Source organism: Pipistrellus kuhlii, unplaced genomic scaffold, assembly GCF_014108245.1.
Source record: "Pipistrellus kuhlii isolate mPipKuh1 unplaced genomic scaffold, mPipKuh1.p scaffold_m20_p_73, whole genome shotgun sequence".
NCBI lineage: Eukaryota > Metazoa > Chordata > Mammalia > Chiroptera > Vespertilionidae > Pipistrellus > Pipistrellus kuhlii.
In genome coordinates this window covers 380,338-395,880 of record NW_023425577.1, presented here as the reverse complement: position 1 = coordinate 395,880, position 15,543 = coordinate 380,338, and the positions used below count along the sequence as shown (strand labels likewise).

General features: G+C 59.5%; 1 protein-coding gene across 17 annotated transcripts in view; it reads right to left on the bottom strand.

The window, feature by feature from the left end:
* Positions 1–15,543, bottom strand: part of CACNA1A (calcium voltage-gated channel subunit alpha1 A) — a 316,764-nt gene that overhangs the window by 37,645 nt on the left and 263,576 nt on the right. For 12 of the 17 annotated variants that reach the window (XM_045576057.1, XM_045576056.1, XM_045576055.1 and 9 more), the window contains 6 exons: positions 15,115–15,126; positions 12,785–12,884; positions 10,680–10,840; positions 6,337–6,474; positions 4,216–4,417; positions 2,999–3,163 (listed from right to left, as the gene is read on the bottom strand). In XM_045576057.1, coding sequence (XP_045432013.1) covers positions 2,999–3,163; positions 4,216–4,417; positions 6,337–6,474; positions 10,680–10,840; positions 12,785–12,884; positions 15,115–15,126 — 778 coding nt within the window. The remainder of the gene's footprint in view (positions 1–2,998; positions 3,164–4,215; positions 4,418–6,336; positions 6,475–10,679; positions 10,841–12,784; positions 12,885–15,114; positions 15,127–15,543) is intronic. The other 5 variants (XM_045576048.1, XM_036422804.2, XM_036422805.2 and 2 more) reach the window with 1 other exon arrangement.

The window sequence follows — 15,543 nt, the reverse complement described above, 5'->3', positions numbered from 1 at the left end:
TATATATATATATATATATATATATAAAATTGATTTTTTTACAGAGAAGAAGAGAGAGGGGTAGAGAGTTAGAAATATTGGTGAGAGCCAGGACCGGTTTGGCTCAGTGGATAGAGCGTTGGCCTGCGGACTGAAAGGTCCCAGGTTCGATTCCGGTCAGGGGCATGTACCTGGTTGCGGGCACATCCCCAGTAGGGGGTGTGCAAGAGGCAGCTGATCGATGATTCTCTCTCATCGATGTTTCTAACTCTCTATCCCTCTCTCTTCCTCTCTGTAAAAAATCAATAAAATATGTTAAAAAAAAAAAAAAGAAAGAAATATCGGTGAGAGAGAAATATCAATCAGCTGCCTCTTGCACACTCCCTACTGGGGATGTGCCCACAACCAAGGTACATACCCTTGACTGGAATTGAACCTGGGACTTTTCAGTTGGCAGGCCGACGCTCTATCCACTGAGCCAAACTGGTTAGGGTGGGAAATATTCTTGACTATTTAGTCAGACTTGAGTCTATAACCTTTAGAACTAACTACCAGCTTACAGGACATACAGCAGATGGAGGAAGAAGTTACAGACTAACCCCCCCCACCAGCCGCCTCATCTAGAGCTGGGACCCTTTTCATTTGGCTCATCTGTTTCTCCAAAAAGTCAAGAGTGTGTGTGTGCGTGTGTGTGCGTGTGTGTGTGTGTGGGGAAGGTGTGGATGGGGAGCACAGAAGTTTAAAAGACAAAAACTGGAGGCCGTGTGTAGTCATTTAGATCTTGGCTCAAAAAACAACTCACCGTAAAATACTTTTTTTTTTTTTGTAAAAGACATTTTGGGGACAATTTAATATGGCTCTCAGAGAATCATCACTCATCTTCTAAAACATAAGGATATGTCAGAAAATCTCCTTTTTAAAGAAATGCAATTGGAGAACTTAAGGGTAAAATAATGTGGTGTTTATAATAATTTTTTTGAAACTGATTTCAGAGAGGAAGGGAAAAAACGTGAGAAACAGAATCATTGGTGGTAGCCCACAACTCAAGCCTGCGCCCCGAACTGGGAACTGAACTGGGACCTCCTGGTTCATAAGTCGCTGCTCAACCACTGAGCCACGCCTGCGGGTGTGGTGTTTATGACTTAAAACACTTAAGCCCTGACTGGTGTGGCTCAGCGGATAGAGCATCAGCCTAAGGATGAAGGGTCCCAGGTTCGATTCCGGTCAAGAGCATGTACCTTGGTTGCGGGCACATCCCCAGTACGGGGTGTGCAGGAGGCAGCTGATTGATGTTTCTCTCTTTCTCTCTCCCTCTCTCTCTCTCTCTCTCTCTCTCTCTCTCTCTCATCAATATTTCTTATTCTCTCCCTCCCTTCCTCTCTGTAAAAAAATCAAGAAAATATATATTTTTAAAAATAGAAGTGTCCATAACAGGCAAATCCAGAGATAGAAAGCAGATGGGTGGTTGCCAGGTGCTGGGGGCGGGGCATGGGGAGTGACTGCCAATGGGGATGGGTTTTCTCTAGGGGGATGAAAATGTTTTGGAAGTTGATGGAGGTAGCGGCTGAACAACATAGCGAATATATAATACTAAATGTCACTGGATTGTACTCTTTGACATGGTGAATATTATGTGTATATCACCTCAACCAAAAAAATTAGGAAAAAAAATAGATGGTGACATAGTCCAGTGTTTCAGACGGGGAACGATGGGGATGGCGACTGGGTGTCCGTGAGGGCCCAGACACTCAGGGCGTGGCCAGGGGGGGTGGGTGAAAATGCAGAGCCCAGGCCCACCACAGACCCGCCGAACCAGCATCGCTGTTCACAAGGCCCCCATGACCCGTGAGCACGTGCCATCTGAGGAACGCCTGCTCCACCGCCCACCTCTCTTCTGTTTGCTTAAACCTGTTCATCCCCGTAACAATGGAAAAGCAAAGGAGCTGCTTCCGGAGAGGGTTTCTGAGTGAAAACAGGCACTGGGTTTTCACCGGCTCAATAACTTGCAGCTCAATTTATTGCGTGTTTTTGAAGTGTCGAGAAATGTGCTAATGTTTTTGCCTGAACTTTCTCATTCACTCCTCCTCTCCCGGGTTCGGGTAGGGGGAGAGGGGGGAGAGGAAGGAGGAAGGGAGGGAGGAAGGCACTGGTATTAACAGTCCCATTGCATTGACAGGGAAACTGAGGCCCTGAGGTGTCACGGGTCCCTGAGCAAGGTTAAACAATGAGTAAATGGCAGCACTGGACTCAAACCCAGACCCGTGGTCTCCAAGGCACACCTAGAAAGATGCTGACTTTTCACTCTAAAGAGGCTCTGTGGCCCCGAGAGTGGCAAGGCCCTTACCTGTCCCTCCTTCCTCAGGCCACTCAAACATTTATTTATTTAAAAAATATATGAATTTTTTACAGAGAGGAAGGGAGAGGGATAGAGCGCTAGAAACATCAATGAGAGAGAAACATCGATCAGCTGCCTCTTGCACACCTCCCCATGGGGGATGTGCCCGAAACCAAGGTACATGCCCTTGACCGGAATCGAACCTGGGACCCTTGAGTCTGCAGGCTGATGCTCTATCCACTGAGCCAAACTGGTGAGGGCCCGCTCAAACATTTAGCAAGGGCCTCTTGTTCCCTCTGAGCCGGACCTTGCTGAACCCCAGGAGTTCAGGGGTGACCAGGACTTGTCTGGTCTCTTGGAGCTCAGGGGCTGGGAGGGAGATTGTCAGGCAACCCACACTGATATTAGGGCGTGGGAGGTAACGGGAGGGAACGGGAGGACGCTTGCAAAGATGGGCACCTGGTATGTCTTGGGAGGTCAGGGAAGGCTTCCTGGAGGAGGAGCTGTGCAGGGGGCCCTGGAAGGAGCCGACCAGACAGACAGGGGGGAAGACGTGGCGGAGGGAGGGCACAGCCGGGGCCCAGGCTGGGTGGTAGCGGTGCGGTCGGCCTGGGGGACTCACGGCAGAGGGTTCCGTTTTGCCGGAGGAGGGCGGGTCTGAGGGCAGGGATGCCGGGGGCTCACCTTCATCATGAGCACGATGGTGTTGAGGGCGATCATGGCCATGATGGTGTACTCGAAGGGCGGGGACACCACGAACTGCCACATGCGGTACTGGAAGCTCTGCTTGTTCTGGGGCATGTGCCGGGTCAGGGGCTTGGCGCTGATGGCGAAGTCGATGCAGGCCCTCTGCGGGAGAGAGGCGGGCGGCGTGAGGACAGGCGGAGGGCAGCGCCGGCCGCCGAGCACCCTCCACCTAACTCGGCACGGCTCTCGGGTACGCCTGCTCCCGACTGGCACCCCTGGGCCCCCGTCAGCTCCCACGATGGCTCTCTCAGAAGTCGCTGTCTGCCAGAACTGGCACTGACATGTCTGGCCTGTTACCTCGTGGGCATAGGGAGTGGATACTGTTCATCGCCTCACTTTGCAGGCAAGAGAAGCAGAGGCTCAGAGAGGTTAAGCCACTTGCCTGAGGCGGCACAGCTGCAAACTGGGCCCGTCCCACATTTAAACTAATGTTTCACTTGGAAGCTCACACCGTTCTTTCCTACAGAACACTTTGCTCCTCCACCTCTCAGTGGCGGGGTGCGGAGAGGGGAGTCATGGTCATGACGTCTCAGGTGTCAACAGAGTGGAGCAGGGGTACATTCTAAATCCTCCACCTGGCATGGACGATGCGAGGAGAACAAAGGGCCATGTCTAACCTCTCTGGTATGCCGGACTTCCATTCATAAATATTCACCACCCCTCCCCAGAAAACATGCCCCGCCCCCCTGTCATCACGCGTGGATGTGTGACTCACTCGGGCTAATGAAATGTGAACAGAGGTGGCCTGTGTCACATTTGGGCTCACGCCTCACGAGTGGGACGATGGTTTGCTCTACAGACTCTTTTTTATCTGAAGCATCTCGGAGGGAAGATGGATAATGGCGACACAGAGCAGAGCCGTCTGAACTTGCAAAGTAAGCAAGAAATCACCCCCGTGTGGCTATCTGGCCCTGAGATCTCAGGGCTGCTTGTTACTGAGCTGACTGATACATACACCTTCTGCCTGATGATGTATTTTCCTCTGAAAACCTCAGGAAGGGCTGCCCCTGCAGGGGGGTTCTGCTGGAAGGATGCTGCAGCTCCCTCCCACGTGCCCCCGGGAGCCGGTTTCTGTGTGTACGCATGTGTGTGTGGGGAGGCTGGGGTGTGGGGATGTCCATTTTCAAATGGGAGATGCGGCTGGAGAGCGGCACCTCGTTCTTCTCCAGGCTGTACTCCTCCATCATCTTGTCGCCCTGCTCCTGGAAGGTGATGATGATCAAGGCCACGAAGATGTTGACGAAGAAGAAGGGGAACACGACGAAGTAGACGACGTAGAAGATGGACATCTCCATGCGGTACCCGGGGCTGGGGCCCTGGTTCTCGAAGGTGGCGTCCACCGAGTGCTTCAGGACCCTGCGGGGGGAGGGGCGGGGCGAGTGGGACAAGGGGACGGGAACGGAGAGAAATATTAAGAGGAAGTGGACAGGAAAGAGAAAATAATCACTGTTTTCCAACTCCAGTCACCACGGTGACTTTATGAAGCCGTAGGCGCCCCACCTCCTTTGTCTGTGGGGAGCGTTAACCACCATGCGTTTCGAGCCCGTTATGTGCGGGAGAGATGCTCAGCAGTTCGTTATTTTCCCAGCAGCTCCCTCAGGGAGGTTCCCCCTGGCTCCATTCTGCACACGAGGAAACCGAGGCCCCCGCGCAGATGTGGCCGAGTGGGATTGGAAACCGGAGTGAGCAGGGCCATGGAGGCAGGTGTGTGTGTGTGTGTGTGTGTGTGTGTGTGTGTGTGTGCATATATATGTGTGTGTGTGTGTGTGTGTGTGTGTGTATGGGTGCGCATATGTGTGTATATAAAAGTGCACGTGTATGTGTGCACGTGTGTATATATGTGTACGTGTGTCTGTGTGTACCTCTCTGTGTATGTATATGTGTGTACATGTGTATGTATCTGCGTGTGTATGTATCTGCATCTCTGTGTTTGTGTGTATCTGTGTATGTATCTGTGTGTATCTCTGTGTGTGTACGTATGTGTGTACGTGTGTGTACGTGTGTGTGTGTATGTATCTCTGTGTGTGTGTGTGCATGAAGCTCAGGCGGCGAGGGACGGTGGGGTGCAGTGGGGTGTGCGGGAGCGTGTGCACAGCTGCTCCGCACGGTGCGGAGGCAGCGCACTGCTCAGGGCCGCATCAGGTGCCGCTAGCACCGCAGGCGGAGAGATCTGTGTGTTCGCGATGACAGCCCTTTGGCAGGGAGCCATCAGGGCCTCACTGAGCGAAGTCACACGGCACTGCGAACAGTTCTCTGACAGACGGAGGCCCAGTCTGTGGAGGAAGGGGTCCCTTTAAATGTTTCACCCCCAGGTGCCAGCTGCCTCCCGGGCCAGCACCGGCCCACGTGGGGGAGCAGACGTGCGGGTGGGCGTGGCTGCTGAGAGGAGGTAGAGAGGATGCCGAGGGCACAGGCTGGCATCCACAGCCCCAGCTGGCACTTCCGGGATCTCGGGGGAGAAGCTGGATGAGGGCGAGGACCGCGGGGCGCTTGCCTTGAGCACCAATAAGGGAGCGCCAACACCCCCATAACCAGGAAAGTGGTATTTGACTCTGATATTTTAATACATCCCAACGCCCTAGCTGGTTTGGCTCAGTGGATAGCATGTCGGCCTGCAGACTCAGAGGTCCCAGGTTTGATTCCGGTCAAGGGCATGTACTTTGGTTGCGGGCACATCCCCAGTAGAGGTGTGCAGGAGGCAGCTGGTCGATGATTCTCTCTCATCGATGTTTCTAACTCTCTATCCCTCTCCCTTCCTCTCTGTAAAAAATCAATAAAATATATTAAAAAAAATACATGCCAATGAACGCTCCAAAGCCCATGATGAACGTCCCAACTGTACACGCACAGACAGGCTGTAGCCTGCACATGCGTGTTCGGCCCAGGCCTGGCCCTCGGAGAGAAGGCCCGTGGTCAGGCCTGGGCCGTGCCCGGCCCACAGCCCGTCTCGGAGGCTCGCTCACCAGCTCGGACAGGGTGAAGGGGAGTGACTGCCTGCGTGCAGGAACCTCTCTGTAAACTAGAACCCGAGCCCGTTTTGGGCGGTTTGGGGGTGAAGCCTCTACGCTCAGGGCCTGGCGAGCTAGGCGAGGGCTGGACTTCTGTCCCTAGAAGCCCGACCACACGCGAGTCCATGTGCTGGTGGCAGGTTCCCCCCGCCCCCCAGCATCTAGCGGGGTCCCCCTCTCGGGAGTCAGGAGCAGACCGCCCCTCCCGGTCTCCCTCAGCCCCCGGCTCTCAGCCCCTCTCCCTCCTGCCCCGAGCGCCCCGCTTACTGCGGCCAGCCCTCCCCCGTGGACACGGTGAACAGGGTCAGCAGCGCCCACAGCACGTTGTCGTAGTGGAACTCGTACTTCTTCCACTCGCGGTCGCGGGCCTTCACCTCGTTCTTCTCGTACAGCAGGTACTTGCCCCTGACACAGAGAACGGCCGTCAGCGAGAGCAAGGGGCTCGGACCCCTGTCTTCGGCTCCTGGGGACAGGAGGCGGGGAGCGGGGCCCTGCCCACACCGCCTCTCCCTCGCCCGGAGGCTCCCCGGGGGCGCTGAGTCCTTGGCGACAAGCCCACGTGGGCCGATGATGACCCTGCGCCCGCGGGAGAGCCGGCTGAGTCCAGCGCTGTCCTCCAACGCGGACACTAGTCTCAGACGGGGGGAGGGGGCGGGCGCTATGAGCAGGGAGACGGACAGGCACGCTCCTGGCCCACCAGGCCAGTGGGGTGTGGCTGCTCCTTTTCAGGGAGGAGTTCAGGGCTGAGCTCCAGGCCGGGACCCTTCCAGCTCCAGGAACAGCCACCAAATAACAGCAGCTGCGTCCGCCCGCCAGCAACAGCGGCCTCGCTCAGGGTGCTTCTACTTTCCTGAGCACCCTTCCCACCGTGAGGCCCACCCCTCTCCCCAACTGGCCCTCCTCCACACTCCTTCCTCCCTGGTCCCTCCTCCACACTCCTTCCTCCCTGGTCCCGCCTCCCACAGCCCCTCCTCCACACCCCTCCTCCTACGGTCCCTCCTCCCACAGCCCCTCCTCCACACCCCTCCTCCCACGGTCCCTCCTCCACACTCCTTCCTCCCTGGTCCCTCCTCCCACGGTCCCTCCTCCACGGCCCCTCCTCCCACGGTCCCTCCTCCCACGGTCCCTCCTCCACACTCCTTCCTCCCTGGTCCCTCCTCCCACGGTCCCTCCTCCACGGCCCCTCCTCCCACGGTCCCTCCTCCCACGGTCCCTCCTCCACACTCCTTCCTCCCTGGTCCCTCCTCCCACAGCCCCTCCTCCACAGCCCTCCTCCACGGCCCCTCCTCCACACCCCTCCTCCACACTCCCTCCTCCCACGGTCCCTCCTCCACACCTCTCCTCCTATGGTCCCTCCTCCCACAGCCCCTCCTCCACACCTCTCCTCCTACGGTCCCTCCTCCCACAGCCCCTCCTCCACAGCCCCTCCTCCCACAGCCCCTCCTCCACCGCCCCTCCTCCCACCGCCCCTCCTCCCACAGCCCCTCCTCCACCGCCCCTCCTCCCACGGTCCCTCCTCCCACGGTCCCTCCTCCACACTCCTTCCTCCCTGGTCCCTCCTCCCACAGCCCCTCCTCCACACCCCTCCTCCCACGGTCCCTCCTCCCACGGTCCCTCCTCCACACCCCTCCTCCTACGGTCCCTCCTCCCACAGCCCCTCCTCCACAGCCCCTCCTCCCACAGCCCCTCCTCCACACCCTTCCTCCACACCCCTCCTCCACACTCCTTCCTCCCTGGTCCCTCCTCCCACAGCCCCTCCTCCACACCTCTCCTCCTATGGTCCCTCCTCCCACAGCCCCTCCTCCACACCTCTCCTCCTACGGTCCCTCCTCCCACAGCCCCTCCTCCACAGCCCCTCCTCCCACAGCCCCTCCTCCCACCGCCCCTCCTCCCACAGCCCCTCCTCCACACCCCTCCTCCACACCCCTCCTCCACAGCCCCTCCTCCACACCCCTCCTCCTACGGTCCCTCCTCCCACAGCCCCTCCTCCACACCCTTCCTCCACACCCCTCCTCCACACTCCCTCCTCCCTGGTCCCTCCTCCACACCTCTCCTCCTATGGTCCCTCCTCCCACAGCCCCTCCTCCACAGCCCCTCCTCCCACAGCCCCTCCTCCCACCGCCCCTCCTCCACACCCCTCCTCCACACCCCTCCTCCTACGGTCCTCCTCCACGGCCCCTCCTCCACACCCCTCCTCCACGGCCCCTCCTCCACACCCCTCCTCCACACCCCTCCTCCTACGGTCCTCCTCCACGGCCCCTCCTCCACAGCCCCTCCTCCACGGCCCCTCCTCCACGGCCCCTCCTCCACACCCCTCCTCCACACCCCTCCTCCACACCCCTCCTCCTACGGTCCTCCTCCACGGCCCCTCCTCCACACCCCTCCTCCACGGCCCCTCCTCCACACCCCTCCTCCACGGCCCCTCCTCCACGGCCCCTCCTCCACGGCCCCTCCTCCACAGCCCCTCCTCCACGGCCCCTCCTCCACAGCCCCTCCTCCACGGCCCCTCCTCCACGGCCCCTCCTCCACACCCCTCCTCCACACCCCTCCTCCACACCCCTCCTCCTACGGTCCTCCTCCTACGGTCCTCCTCCACGGCCCCTCCTCCACGGCCCCTCCTCCCCCGGCCCCTCCTCCCACGGTCCCTCCTCCCACGGTCCCTCCTCCACGGTCCCTCCTCCACAGTCCCTCCTCCCACACCCCTCCTCCCACCGTCCCTAGTCCCACGGCCCCTCCTCCCACAGCCCCTCCTCCCACGGCCCCTCCTCCACGGCCCCTCCTCCTCCAAGGCCCCTCCTCCTCCAAGGCCCCTCCTCCCCCATGGTCCCTCCTCCACGGTCTCTCCTCCCACAGTCCCTCCTCCACCGCCCCTCCTCCACAGCCCCTCCTCCACGGCCCCTCCTCCTCCAAGGCCCCTCCTCCTCCAAGGCCCCTCCTCCCCCATGGTCCCTCCTCCACGGTCTCTCCTCCCACAGTCCCTCCTCCACCGCCCCTCCTCCACAGCCCCTCCTCCACGGCCCCTCCTCCTCCAAGGCCCCTCCTCCTCCAAGGCCCCTCCTCCCCCATGGTCCCTCCTCCACGGTCTCTCCTCCCACAGTCCCTCCTCCACCGCCCCTCCTCCACAGCCCCTCCTCCACGGCCCCTCCTCCACGGCCCCTCCTCCTCCAAGGCCCCTCCTCCCCCATGGTCCCTCCTCCACGGTCTCTCCTCCCACAGCCCTTCCTCCCTGGTCCCTCCCCCACGGTCCCTCCTCCAGGGTCCCTCCTCCCATGGTCCCTCCTCCCACAGTCCCTCCTCCATGGTCCCTCCTCCAGGAAGTTCTGGAAACCAAACCCTCTGCCCCTAACTCAGGGGTGGGCATGTTACTTTGGCCCTGAGACCAAATCTGGACCAGTTTCTGCACAGCCCACAAGCTAAAAATAGTGTTTTTTTAAAAAAATATATTTTATTAATTTTTCACAGAGAGGAAGAGAGAGGGACAGAGAGCCAGAAACATCGATGAGAGAGAACCATCGACCAGCTGCCCCCTGCACACCCCCCACGGGGGATGTGCCCGCAACCAAGGTACATGCACTTGACCGGAATCGAACCCAGGACCTTTCAGTCCGCAGGCCGACGCTCTATCCACTGAGCCAAACCGGTGCCGGCTAAAAATAGTGTTTTTTTAAAAAACATTTTTAAATGGTTGAAAACAAATCATTCCTGACATGTAAAAATTATACAAAATTCAAATTGTAGTGCCCTAGCTGGTTTGACTCAGTGGATAGAGCGTCGGTCTGCAGACTGAAGGGTCCCGAGTTCGATTCCGGTCAAGGGCACATGCCCAGATTGCCGGCTTGATCCCCAGTGTGGGGGGCACACAGGAGGCAGCTGATCAGTGATTCTCTCCCATCATTGATGTTTCTATCTCTCCCTCCCTCTCCCTTCCTCTCTAAAATCAATACAAAGAAAACAATTAAAAAAAAAAAGAATTCAAATGTTAGTTTCCAGAGATAAAGTTTTATCAGAACTCAGCCACGCCCATTCGTTGACCTGCCATCTCCATCTCCGGCTGCTTCTGTCCTGCACGGAGCCGGCCAGACAGAGACTGGGACCCAGCAGCGCCCCCTGCTGTCTGCCCCTGACAGAGGCGGCCCACCTCGGAGCTCACTTCTTTGAGCCAAGCGGATGCCAGGCTCTCGGTACTTGTGTCATTTACCCCATTTGGTGCAAACGGGCACGTGTTTCCGCACAGAAACACTGAGTGAGACCGGGCTGCTCTGGGCCAGCTGAGGGCGTCAGGCCCCGTGCGACCTCCCATCACAACATTCCGATTCGAAGCACATCTGCCTGTCAGGGCTTCAGATAAGGGACCGTGGCCGGGTGTGTGTTCACGTCCCCGCCTGACGAAGCCGGGGACTGGGGAGTTAAGCCACTGCTTTATGGCGCATCCCAGAGGGACAGGCAGAGACTTAAATCCCAGGACTGTTCTTCTCGACCCAGAGCCCGGCTTCAATCAGGCCATTCCCCCCGGCCCGCCTGCAGCTTCCAGGCCGAGACTGAGCGCGCTGCCCTGCTGCCCTGCCCCCCTGCCACCGGCCCCCTGGGGACGCCTCGGAGCCCAGACCCACCGGCAGTCCTTCTCGAACTCCTTGGACTCGTCGGTGCAGTGGAAGAACTTGCCCTTGAACAGCTGCACGGCCACCACGGCGAAGATGAACATGAACAGCATGTACACGATGAGGATGTTGAAGACGTTCTTGAGAGAGTTCACCACGCAGTCGAACACGGCCTGCGGGCGGGTGGGGAGAGAGTGAGGGCGTGAGGGGCCCCGGAGTACTGTCGTTGCTCCCGTTTTACAGGCCAGGACGCTAGCCAAGCGAAGGCCACACAGTTCTGATCAGTACACGTGCAGGGCTGGACCCAATCCTGAGTTTCTATGCACCCACAACGCCCCCCCCCCCCCCCCCCCCCAGCTCCGGGGCCGTGGAAAGAGCCCTCTGAGCCCCTCCCTCCAGGTTACTGCCCGGCCGGCCTTCGGGGCTGGGGGGGCAGGTCCTCCACGGAGAGGCAACTTCCTGCCCATTCTGCGCCCCTGCCTCACGCCGTGCCCCGTCCCCATCAGCTGCAGCTATGGGTCGGAGGGAGGACTCCACGTGCCCCAGAGACGCCGCCCCGAGCACGACGGAACCCCCCCATCTACTCCCGGACAAGCTGCGGGCCCTGGCCTGGGTGCCCCCCACCCGCTCTGCTCCCGCTCACACGGGGGCCTAACCGGGAGTGGGCACCGAGGGCGGCTGGGCCGGCTGGAGTTACAGGCGGGAGCGGCCAGCTCTTCTCCGGGGGGGACAGGGCAGGGCTCTCACGGGGCTTTCAAAGGGGCTGTAACTCAGAAAATGGCCAAGAACCCGGGGACGGAACCCGGCGGCCGGGATTCCCCGCATCCCAGCGCAAGCTCCGTGTCATCTCCGCGCCATTCCTCCACGTACTGGTGCTTGTGTCGGAACCCCCGAGGGCACCCTGGTGACGTCAGCCGCCCCATCAGGAGCCCAGCACTAAGGTGCCACTGAGCTGCACGGCAACAGTTAACCCCGCTCCCATCCTCGCGGGAAAGGGGGGGGGGGAGAGGGGGAGGAGAGAGTCTTCCTCAGTTGCTATTATGTTGGCTCCTAATGTTGCCACTTTTCCTTTTAAGCAAGAAAGAGCAGCATCCCTGTTCAAAGCCTCGGCCAGGCAATAGTGCTCGGCGAGATTTTCACAGAAGCACCGGACGCTTATTGAGCAGATACTCAAGTTAAGGTGACCAGATGTCCCGATTTTTACCAATTTGTCCCACGTCCCTTTAAAAAAGTCCGGATTTCAAAAATCGGGATTTAAAAAAAAAAAAACGCCGTGGGACAAATTGGTAAAAATCGGGACTGTCCCGCCAAAAGCGGGACGTCTGGTCACCCTAAGTTTTACCTCCTGTTAACAGTGGGTTCTGGCTTTCCCATTTGAGAAACTGGGCGTAGCACTTCCTTTTAAAATAAATCCACTTAGTCAAAGACAGCGTGACTGGGCTTGAAGAAACACTAAGAGATCAAATGCCCTCAGGCGCTCGGAGCCTAACATCGCAAGACGTGCTCCAGCAGCTAGGTTTCGTTTCGCTTCTTTTCTTCTTCTTCTTTTTAAAAGTATATTTTATTGATTTTTTACAGAGAGGAAGGGAGAAGGATAGAGAGCCAGAAACATCGATGAGAGAGAAACATTGACCAGCCGTCTCCTGCACACCCCTTACCTAGAATGCGCCCGCAACCAATGCACATGCCCCTGACCCGAATTGAACCCGGGACCCTTATGTCCGCAGGCAGACGCTCTATCCACTGAGGGGGTGGGGGGAGATGCTGGGTCACGAAATTTTGGGACAAGAGATACTGCAGCCTAGGACAGGCAGGTGACAAGTTGAAAGGTATGGGTTATACCCCGTGTTAGCCACGGGGTGCCTTCACGTGAGTTAGAAAAAAGGGGGTTCCGACCCTCCCACAGGGAGAGGTTTCATCCAATGGGAAATGGTCACAATTCTGGTCATAGATCACGTCCGACCCATCCCCTTGACTGCCCCCTGCTGGCAAGTTGTGGTAATACAAATCTCCATCCACCTCGGCAGGCAGCACCCCTTTCCGTGTGCGGCCTGCCCACCTGCGCGGGCACCCTGCTGGCCGCCGCGCCCCCCCCCCCCCCCCCGCGCCCATCTCACCTTGAGCTTTGGCAACCGCTTGATGGTTTTAAGAGGTCGGAGCACCCGCAGCACCCGGAGAGATTTGATCGTGTTGATGTCCTTTCCTTTGCTATTGCCACTGTGGAGGGAGGCGAGGGCGGGAGGAGGGGAGAGAGGGGGCGGAGGTCAGGCCGGGCGGTGGGTGGCCCGCAGCTCCCCACGAGCCCACCCCGGGGCCCGGGCCGAGCCTGGCACAGCCCTGCCCACGCCGGGGAGCTGGGGGGCCAGGGAGCAGATGGCCTTTGTGGTTCTGGGTCAGGCCATCTGCCCGGACCTGAGCAGCCGCCTGGGGTGGCCCTCAGACCCCGCACAGGGGAGCCAGCTGCCCCGAGCTCTCTTTGGAGGTGGCCTTGGCAAGCTCTCAGAAAATAAGATTTTTTTCACCCTCCCAACAGGACTTAGGAAATGCTTAAGGCGGCCCTTAAACCCACCCCCCACCCCCGATATTCCCCGAGTCCAGGGTCGGGTGCACTGGGTGGGAGTCTCAGCAGTGTGGACTCGGGTGCGGCCATCAAAGGCTTGTGAATGGTGCACACCACCACCCAGTCGCCCGAGCCAGAAGCCTGCGGGCCACGCCCCACTTCCTGTCCTCCATCCCCACCCCAGGGGGCCGCCCTCCTCCACATCCCCACCATCTGTCCCTGGCCCCCGGCGTAGGCTGGACCCCATTACCCATCTCCCACCTTCCCCCCGCTCCCCGTCTCTCTCTCTTCTGCCATCTTCCCCGCACTCAGTGGTCCAAGCCAATGACCACCTCCCTCTCCTGCTCAGAATACCCCCCGAGCCTCTGAATTCCTACAAGTGTGGGGTTCGAGGCTCTCTGAAGTCTAGTCCCACTTACCTCACCCTCGGCATTCCCAGTGCTGCACGCCCCACCCCCTCCCACACTCCCGCCTCTGTCTGCTTTTGCACATGCTGTTCCTGCCGCTGGGAACCCCTCCCTGCACTTCTCCAGCCACAGGACCGGGGAGCCCTGCAGGTCAGGGCCAACGCCCCTCCCCCGCCGCCTCTGGGTTTGGCCAGGCCCCAGGGCTGTCTCAGAGCCATCTTGCCCTCCCTGCTTTTGGTGGTAGAGGAACGCGCCTCAAAGGTGTGAGCTGCGATCTGTCCTCCTCTGTGTCCCATTTCGTCTTTTTTTTTTTTTGTCTCCTTGCCCAGCATACATCTGGCCTGTGTTCTCGGGACACATATGGATTCCGATCAGAGCTCCTTGGGGGGAGGGGGGGGGGGTGCCAGTCTCCTAGCAACCATCTCCCTATCGTGGAGCTTCCCCAAGGACCCCCACCACGGGGAGCCTGCACGTCCGGGTGCAGAAACGTCACTCTTCACACCACTGGCGTGTTGAGAGCTCCCTCCCTTGTTTTTCGGGGAATAAAGAGATCTGGGCATCTCTCATGCCCAGCACCCAGCAGCCTGGACATGTGTTCCTCTCTCTCTCTCTCTTTTTAAACGTTCTTATGGATTTTACAGAGAGAGAGAGAGAGAGAGAGAGAGAGACAGAAACATTACTGATGAGAGAGAATCATCGATTGGCTGCCTCCTGCATGCCCCCTACTGGGGATCGGGCCCGCCACCTGGGCATGTGCCCTTGATGGAGCCAAACCAGTGACCTCCTGGCTCCTGGGTCCACGCTCAACCACGGAGCCACATCGGCCGGACCACGTGCTTTCTCTCTTAAAACCGAAGTCCCCATTACTGCCTCCAGGCCGTGGCCCACGGCAGTGCTGAGTGGTTCAGGCTGGGGCACACCCGCTCATCGGAAAGGCCTCCGTGGCCCTCATGGGGCCCCTCTTCCAGGAGACACTCCGCCCCTGGTCAGGCCGAGAGCCGTCCTGTGGCCGAGGCGCCTGTCCCTGGCCGCGGGGACCCGGGGCGGCTGAGCAAGGCGTTCGTCCTCAGGGAGCGCGGCCAGGCGGGGCCCGTGCCGGACGTGAAGACACGCAGGGGGAGGGGCTCGCTGTCCGGGCTGCTCCCCCTTCTCCCCTGGGAACTCCCGCCCGGGCCAGATGGCGTGCCACCATCGGACCTCGGGGGGCCCCCACCCCCCTTCCTGGCCCCCGCCGGGAGCGGGGCTAACGGTGGTCATGGTGGGACGCAGCGGCCAAGACCCCTCAGGTCCCTCCTCTGCAGGGAGCAGGCTGAGGGGGTCTCTGGCCCCCGCAAGCGACAGGACAGCAGCACGGACACAGGCCACGGGCACGGGCCCAGAACCAACGCGGCTGCACCAGAGCACGGAGGACGAGAGGCAGACGAGAGAGAGAGAGAGAGAGAGAGAGAGAGAGAGAGAGAGAGAAAGAGAGACACTTTACCGTGTACTGCTCCTGGTGAGGTGGCGTCAGAGGGAGAGACAGATCGTAAGCGGCCTCAGAAGAGAGAACACAGAACACGCACATACACGCACACACGCCTGAGATCCCGGCCCCGCCCGAGCACCAGGGGGCGGCCTCAGGCCCGCGGCTCTGGCTGATGTCCGTCCTTCCATCAGGGGGCCCCCCGCCCGGCCCCCTGTGCCTGGGGGCCCCTGGCACTGCCCGAGGGCACCCAGAAGCCACATTTCCGAGGAGCAGGGCAGCCAGGAGGTCGTCGGTGACCAAGGCGAGTTTGCCACCGGAGGTCACTGCCAAGAGCTGGAGAAGCAGCCTTTCTCCAGAGGCTCTGGTGCCGGGAGGCCTCAGAATGCCTTCCAGGTCGCCATCGTTGGAGCAGTGGTGTGTGTGCGTGTGTGTGTGTGTGTCCTG